The sequence below is a fragment of the Dinoponera quadriceps genome, unplaced genomic scaffold, assembly GCF_001313825.1.
Source record: "Dinoponera quadriceps isolate SergipeBrazil2010 unplaced genomic scaffold, ASM131382v1 scaffold6504, whole genome shotgun sequence".
Taxonomy (NCBI): domain Eukaryota; kingdom Metazoa; phylum Arthropoda; class Insecta; order Hymenoptera; family Formicidae; genus Dinoponera; species Dinoponera quadriceps.
The window spans coordinates 380-9,083 of record NW_014560379.1 but is presented as its reverse complement, the minus strand read 5'-3'; the positions used below and the strand labels follow the sequence as shown (position 1 = coordinate 9,083).

The 8,704-nt window shown below is 35.1% G+C and overlaps 1 protein-coding gene and 1 pseudogene across 1 annotated transcript; both read right to left on the bottom strand.

Annotated features, from left to right (window-relative positions):
* Window positions 1-7: 7 nt before the first annotated feature.
* On the bottom strand, window positions 8-964 carry LOC106750821 (cytochrome P450 4g1-like; the record flags this gene model as incomplete). The annotated part of the gene is made up of 3 exons (XM_014631420.1): window positions 826-964; window positions 475-688; window positions 8-212 (listed from the first exon to the last, which is right to left on the bottom strand). Coding segments are annotated over exons 1-3 (558 nt in total), but the record flags the coding sequence as incomplete, so codon positions are not given.
* A 4,509-nt stretch (window positions 965-5,473) lies between these two features.
* Window positions 5,474-8,321, bottom strand: LOC106750820 (annotated as a pseudogene).
* Window positions 8,322-8,704: the final 383 nt, after the last annotated feature.

Below are 8,704 nucleotides of genomic sequence, written 5' to 3'. Positions count from 1 at the left end.
AAGATACCTCTGATAAGTAATCATGGCAATCGAATCGTTGGTTGATTTCGTCACCAAGTCGCCTCACCAGATCCTGACTGTTCTCATAAAATACAGATATATATGTCCTCAATATTTTCATGCGAAATGTGTCTAATATCGTTTTTCTCTGTTTTAGCCATTTGGTGCCGTGAGTGAAGAGTATACTATCCCCAAGCCACGGCGTAAAGTATCTATATGATAAGTATAAGTTTATGTTAAATAGAATGGGAATGGGAATTAAACTGGTGCTTTTCAATATGAGAAGATTTTAATTAAATACGTTCATATAGATTAATGGTCCAACTCACAAGCGAACAGAAAATCATGACGATATCAAAATGACATCAAATTGATGAAAATATATTTATAATAACTTACTTTTCTATCATTATTCTATCAGTATCGCAACATTTTAAATAACAATTCCGCAATTAATGATTTAAATTTATTTACTTGTACTCCGGGGCTTTAGTGATGTGCTCAGGGTTACTTAAGATTACCTCTACATCTTGCGCGTCTGTTAGGAAAACAGTAATTTGTGTTCCTAATTGTACTGATATTACCGGACCGTATTTGCCGGTATATTTACTGATCGTAATTAAAAGATTTTTTGGATTAAGTTCTGGGTATTGTAAAAAATGACCAATAATAGGTACCCGTGGTGGATCTGGAAGAAAATATGGACTAATTATAGCACATTCATTTACAACAAACGATTATGACTCAAGCATAAAGTGGGACATATCACGATAGAGATTTTCGGTTCTTATTGAAGTCCTAGTCGGGCTGGAGCTTGTTACGTACGTGGTAATTTCAGCGAAAGTTTCACTGCATGCGTTGTCTCGACGTAATAATGTAAAGCGATCAATGTTGCAAAGATTACTGCCAGCAGAATATAACTGAAATCCGGTAGGTATGATGTCGCCATTAGGAGAGTGTCCATCGTTACGCGTAGGTACTTTTACACTGAATGGATCTGATACGATGTGCTCCGTTTCTCTTCTGCGTTATTCTTATATAGACCACTGATTGCGTCAATACAAACATAATTATTACGACTTACTAATTACTTATTTTGCTCACTAATGCACTTATACATTTTCTTCATTGGACTAGTACCCAGTAACCAGTTTTTATATTGAACGATCGAATGCTAATGCATATCAGCATGAAAAAAATAATTATATTCAAGGTTACTGTGCAATCGAGGAAAATAATGTAATGTTTCTTTCTTGTTTACAGACTATGGACTTATATATAAATCTTCGACACTGTTACGTATAGGCTCGCGCAATATAATCCTGTTTCATCTCAAAAGTCTACGTATCGTAAGTTAATTTAGAAATTAAAAAATTACATCTTTCATACCGCGATGTTTGGCAATGTCGAATCGCCCTTTGACGTGATCCACGTATTTCTCAATGCCAAATAAAGCAGTATACGTAGTTTGAAGGAAGACAGCGACAATAAGATGTTGATGATCGAGAAACTAACACATAGGATATTGTATAAATATATATGTTGTTAGGGGTTGCCGCTGCAATGGCACGCGTGAACGAGTAAGATCGAAATCAATCCGATCGCGCGCATTCTCTCACACATTTCTTTGCAGCGGCAATTTATCGTAGTGACGCTTATGCAATACCCTGTGTAGCTTAGCGGAGGGACGCTTCGTATAAGTACTCACGTAAATATTGAATTTCTCTTTTTCATTGCACTATTATATTCTCCAAATCGTACTTTCATCGAAATTGTAACCTATTGTAACTTAAGTTTCTCTTAAAATCCGTTACTTACTGTTGGACATCTTATCATATATCGTCTTAAATTTAGTCTTCTCATAGAAAGTCTTATTAGCCGTCTTTACAATGGTATGAACGTACAGCCAAAATACTTGTTTACGCGGCCATAATCTTCATAGAATTTACAAGAATAGGTATGCCGCCCGCGAACCAACATTTAATTTTATATACTTCGTTACTATTCTTAATTTTGGGCGTATTATCACACAAATATTTGTATTTTGAATGTTGCTTAATCATTCCCGTTATATACCCGATATTAAAATTTGTCGTATTTTGTTACTGCTCGTGTGATATTCGATTTGGTTCTTGATCCTAAACAGAGAATATTTACTGACGGTTTCTTAGAATCTTTTCGTACTTGCATCAAGATTAATATTGATAGGGACAAAGCTCATTATGATACATATTCCATGATCTTGCAGGTCTACTGATGCCTAAAGAGACTGGTTCCTTTTACGCGCGACTAGTATTTTATGGTTTGTTTGCCAATGAGTTGATATAGGCATATGTTGAGTTTATAATAACTAATATATTCGGGATGAATGTGAAGTCAGGCTAGCCGAATTCTAAGTTATAAAATGGGATTGAGGAACATAACTTGTCATCATGACAAGCATCAATAACATTTAATAATTGGACGCGAGAGAGAACGAGAGATAGAAAGAGAGAGAGAGAGAGAGTATGGTGTAGCACAACATGTCTATCCATGATTTAAATAAATTGAATCGCCTCGATATTAAAAATAGACTGAATGATTATTTTATCTTGCATTCTTAAATGAAAATTGCGCATTATATGCAATTAAAATTTCTTACATGTATAGTCACGTACAGAAAATATAAAATAATTTCTACATATTTTTCACATAAATATTACATAAGTTTTACAAAGTATCTGTTTCGGATCTAACTGTCGCCGATCGCTTCGGAAGGTGCTGTGTCCGTCCAATTTCGAGCGCGAAAGTAATGTCGCGCGGTGGTCAGGAAACGCAGCGGCAGAAGTGTAGAAGCTAGATTTTAATAGATTAAAGAATGATAATCTCTAAAAACCTTTAATAAGTGGTTCGCAATAGAAACAAAATGATAATACTCACGAGTCCAATAAAGGGACAAAAGAAAAGAAGATCGCCGAATTTTTGACGACCAGGAATCGTCTGCGGTTGGGAAGTTTTACTGCGTTTTCGCGACAGAGTTCTTGGAAAGCGGGGAAATGGCCGTCCTCCGCGACGAGTATACGAACGAGTCCGGAGATCTTGCCGGATGCAGCTTCCCGTTTTTATTTCTAATTAAGCGGTCGAGTCAGATTTTTCCGACAAATTCTAATAAATTAGATTATACCCCCGAGACTCGCTTAATGTGACAGAATAGGACTAGCGAAAGATGGCTGCATTGGGGGGCACGTTAAATTTTATCAAATGTTAGGAGCCGAAAGACTGACATTGTAGACGGCAGGTTGAACGCAGAATTTCTTGAAGGTTGCAACAATATCACGAGCTGATTATTATTATTTGAATAACAGGTTTTTCCTTTATTACCACGATAAAAACGAGCAAAAAATGTTGCAAAATTAATATTAACAAGCGCGCTGACTTGTGATTATATACGTCCTATTGAAGAGCCGCGTTGGAAAATACCGCTGAAGACCGATACGAGTTGGAACCGAGTCACGTTGGCAGAAAAACTCTGACGGAAACGCGTCGCAACCTACTATTAATCGCCGATCAAAGCTGAACAGGTACGCCGACACTCAAACACCGCGTCTAAATACTGAATATGTACTTACCGCGTTCCTTTTTGTTTATAATTCATGAATATAATAAATCTAATAAATATATAAAAATATATAATTTGTTTTGATTACAATTACAGCGTAATACCAAATCACGCCGATTAGTCTTATGCGTATTTGTACATCAGAATCTTTATTAATTTCGGCCTTCTTGTCTGTTATTATCATGAGGAGCGAATATATTTAATTTAGTTTTCACATATAACTACGATTACATCTCTCTCTGAACCTGGCAATCTGGCGAGCTCACACGGGACACGACGCGAANGGACACGACGCGACGTTAAACTTTGAATTTCGCATTCGACGACCGACCGCGGGCGAGTCGTACCGTCGCAACGTTAGAATAAGCACGTATCGATGAAACTGTGAGAATAATATTTAAATAAGTAAAAGTATTTTCATCAACTACATCAGGTAAATACATGCACATTACGAGATATAAAGATCGAATTATCTGCTTGTTACGATCTTATAGCCGTGTTCGACATACAGATATATCTTCAACGTTAATACGGAAACTTATACTGTTCCTCGTATCACGTGAGAATTCAACACAGTCGTAGATCTTCTTTGATTACGATGTGTTCTGTCTTTCTCTTTCTTTCTGACGATCCTTATATACGAATCATTTATTGTGACAATACAAATGGACAGTTGAATAAATTCAAAAAATTACATTGAAAATATCGCGATAGAATCATTTTTTGCCGAGAGTTTAGAAAATGGTTTTTGTATTAAACCCTATGTTGTTTTAAAAACTCGCTGGTTGCAACGGAATTATGTCGCACATGTCGTTATATTGACACTCTATAAGGTTCAAATCAAAGACTATAAAACTGATTTTCATTTCCTTCCTCAATTATTATATGACGTGGAACATATTGATAATATGCACCGACATCCATTCGTCCAGTGAAAAATTTACGTCATCTGATTTCATTAATTTCAGCTGTGTTGTTTTCGTACATGTACAATTCCGTAAAATAATTTATAAATTATATTTTCCTTCTCTGACTACCAATTCTACACACGTACAGTCACTTACGGAAAGGTTTTCTCATTTCCTTGGCATAGTGATGTCAGAAATTTCGAATAAAATGCATCATTTTTGAAAATTTTGTGCATTGTGACTACTGCTTTGAAACATCTTTGTCAATTCACAGAATAATCAGCAGTTATGATTATTCGGAAATCGTGTTCTAAATTCGAAATTTCCGATATTACTGTGTCTAGAGAATTGGACAATCTATCTGCCCATAACTGTACACAAATCGTTTGACATTTGTGTCAGGTAATCCTGCTGTAATCGTCCAATAGTGATGTCTCTATACAATGTTTTCTGTATGACAATGATGTATTTCGTAGAATGGCATGCTAAGGAATTAGACGAAATTTGTATCGAGAAAGAGCGCACGTCGAGAAAGAAGAGAAGTCTCAAGAGTATTATTTGCTTTATCTTTTATTCCCTTGAAAATACATACATGTATATATTATGTACATAAATGTATATATATGAACATAGATGTATATAGATATAAATATTAGTAATTAAATATTAATAATCGACACAAAAGCCTAAATGATAGTGTGTTATATGTAACTGATCTAGAGAAGACAATTATATCTAAAATTTTCAATAATATTTTCAACTTAAACTATTGTTTCACATGTGCATCATACAAACGCAATTTGGAAAGGCAAATAGAAAAATTCTCAGAAAGAAACATATAGTCTGATATATATAAATAAATAATAAACTTCTAAATATGAAAAATAGATTTCTTGTCAAGACTTACATTTATATACATACACACGCACACACTTATACACATTGCCATATTAGTATTTATTCATTTCTATGAGGAGATGTAATCTCCTGTCTGAGATGCGGTTTTACGCAACTCGATCTTGATGTTGAATTCGTCGCTCCTTTTCAGGGCAATCTCTGCTAGCAAAGGAAATTCTTGATATGCCACGTCAGAAGTAATGCGATATTTTCTTAATATAGTGGACAGTAAAATCTTCATTTCCAGCATTGCGTACTTTCGTCCCACGCACGACCTACAAAAAAAAGAGTCAAACATTAACAAATGTGACAGTATATTCAGTACTATTTGCGTGACGCCATTAATAAGATTTTATGTCGCATAGAGGTTTCTTTTTACCTCGGACCGGCACTGAAGGGAATATAAGCGTAAGGATTTCTCTGCTGCATTTTATCCGGTAGAAAATTGTCTGGATTAAAAACTAGTGGATTCGGGTAATATTTTTCTGCACGATGTACTATGAATGGGGATGTCGCAATGGTGGCATCTTTTGGAAGAACGTAATTACCTGTAACTTTAACATAAAGATGATTCTCTTTTGGACTTAAAGTAATTTACAACACGCGTTCTAAAAATATGACATATATGCGTGTCAACTAGTGACACGATACAATTCATTTATATTGTATTACCTATTCTTACGTTCTTATTAAGTTTCCTTGCATATATTGGTATTGTGGGAAAAAGCCTCAATGTTTCTAATATAACTCTCTCCAGATACTTCATGTTGACAGTGTCCACAAAAGTACACTGCCTGTCGCTGTCCAAGAATATGGAGTCCATTTCTTCGTGTACACGTGCCTGCTCAATGGAAATTAATAATGTCGTTTCATTACAAGTTCAAATACTCTCATTTCTGCAGTGAAATCTCTAAAAAATGTCGAGAAATGTAATGACAGCCAAGTAATTCGAATTTTATGACTTTTCATTTTTATGGCATGATTTCTTCTACTTAGTGATACAGAGTGAATATTATGACTATGTTATAGAGTAAAATTTCATTTGAGAAATGGAACATCTCGAAATTAAACATTTTTCATGTTTCTTTCAGCCCATATCCAAACAAAAGTTTAATTTAAGTCAACTAAATCGGTTTCTCTATGTAAGAATAGTTCGTCGCGAGTCACATTACCTGAATTTCTGAAAGACATCCCAATGTGCAGAGCACGAAACTCGCGGTAGTTGATACGGTATCGTAACCCTGTAAGATTTTCGTTTATTATCTTCTATTTTTTGTTAAGGTATGTAAAAGTGTAAGCATCCGCGTGGTAATGCCTTTGCAAAACATAGAATTTAATTTCAGTGGTTTACTAGAAAAACTTCGTAAGTCTAAAAATGCATTACAGCATAGAAATTATATCGCACCCCGAACAAAGCAGTGTTAAGATCATCAAAAATTTCCTTATCCGTCATTTCTCCCTTCTTCTTCATATCTATCAGCATCTCCAACAAGGGTAGTCGCTTTTTCTCTCCTACATCATTCTCATCGATATCATCGAGATCATCTTTCACGTAGTGCATCTTGTAATTTGTTGTGCTCATGTCGTCTTCCGTCTTCTTGGCTAAATGCTCCGCCACGATGTTATGCACATTATTTTTCTCTTTTTGTTCAACGTCCTTCTTTTTCTCTTGGATCACTAATTTCAACAGCGATTGAACGGTATCAATCGCATTCTGTTGCATTTTGGCATATTTCGATAATTTGGACAGTTGGTCACATCGTAACAACAAGTTATAGTGCCGTTTGTGCACGATCTCGCTCAGTCTATGACATTTAAATATAAGGTAATGAAATATTAAATAAGCTATTTCAAACAACAACGTCAGAAACACTAACTTCCTAACGGCCATTGCATAGTCAAATCCGATGTGTTGAACTTTCTCTCTGCTAACACCCAATGCTGTTTCCACTAGCATGTTAACAGCTACCACTGATAAGTAATTATGACAATCGAATCGTTGGTTGATTTCATTTCCAAGTTGCCTCACCAGATCCTGGCTGTTTTCATTAAATACAGGTACATATGTCCTCAATATTTGCATACGAAATGTGTCCAATATCGTTTTTCTCTGTTTTAGTCATTTGGTGCCTTGAGTGAATATTACACTATCTCCAAGCCACGGCTTAAGGTAGCTATACGTTGAGTATAAATTTAGGTTAAATAGAATCGGGAATTATATTGGTGCTTTTCGATATGAGATGTTTGAAATTAAATAATTTCATATTCATTAATGGTCCAACTCAGAACAGAAATGAAAATCGCGACAATGTCAAAATGACATCAAAGTGATGGAAACATAACTATAAAAACTTACTTTTTGATTATTATTCTATTATTATTGCGGCATTTTAATTACCTATTTCGCAATTAATGATTTAAATTTATTTACTTGTACTCCGTGGATTTAGTAATGTGCTCAGGGTTGCTTAAGATTACCTCTATATCTTGCGCATCTGTTAGGAAGACAAAAACTTGTGTTCCTAAATGCAATGAGATTACCGGACCGTATTTAGCGAAATATTTCCTGACCTTAATTAGAAAATCTTTTGGATTAAATTGTAGGGTTAAAAAAAAATGACCAATAATAGGGACTCGTGGTGGATCTGGAAGAAAATATGAAGTAATTATAGCACATTCTTTTACAACAAACGATTATGACTCAAGCATAAAGTGGGACATATCACGATAGAAATTTTCGGTTCTTATTGAAGTCCTAGTCGGGCTGAAGCTCCTTACGTACGTGGTAACTTCAGCGAAAGTTGCACGGCATAACTGGACTCGACGTAGTAATGTAAGGCGATCAATATGGTGAAGATTACTGCCAGCAGAATGTAACTGAAATCCAGCAGATATGACGTCGCCAGGAGAGTGTCCATCGTTACGCATAGGTACTTTTACACTGAATGAATCGGATACGGTATGCTCTGTTTTTTTTCTGCGTTACTATTTATAGACCACTGATTGCGACAATACAGACCTACTTATTACGACTGAGGTTTTTCTGACTATTTCGCTTATACATTATCTTGTTTTCGTAGCCAGTTTTCATATTGAACGATCGAATGCTAATGCATATCACTTTAAATATATAATTATAGTCGAAATTACTTTGCAATCGAGGAAAATAATGAAATTTATCTTTCTTGTTTGCACGTTACGTTATCTATAAATTATCGACACTATTATGTATACACTTGGCCAATATAATCCTGGTTCATTTCAAAAGTCTACGTATCTTAAATTAATTTAGAAATTAAAA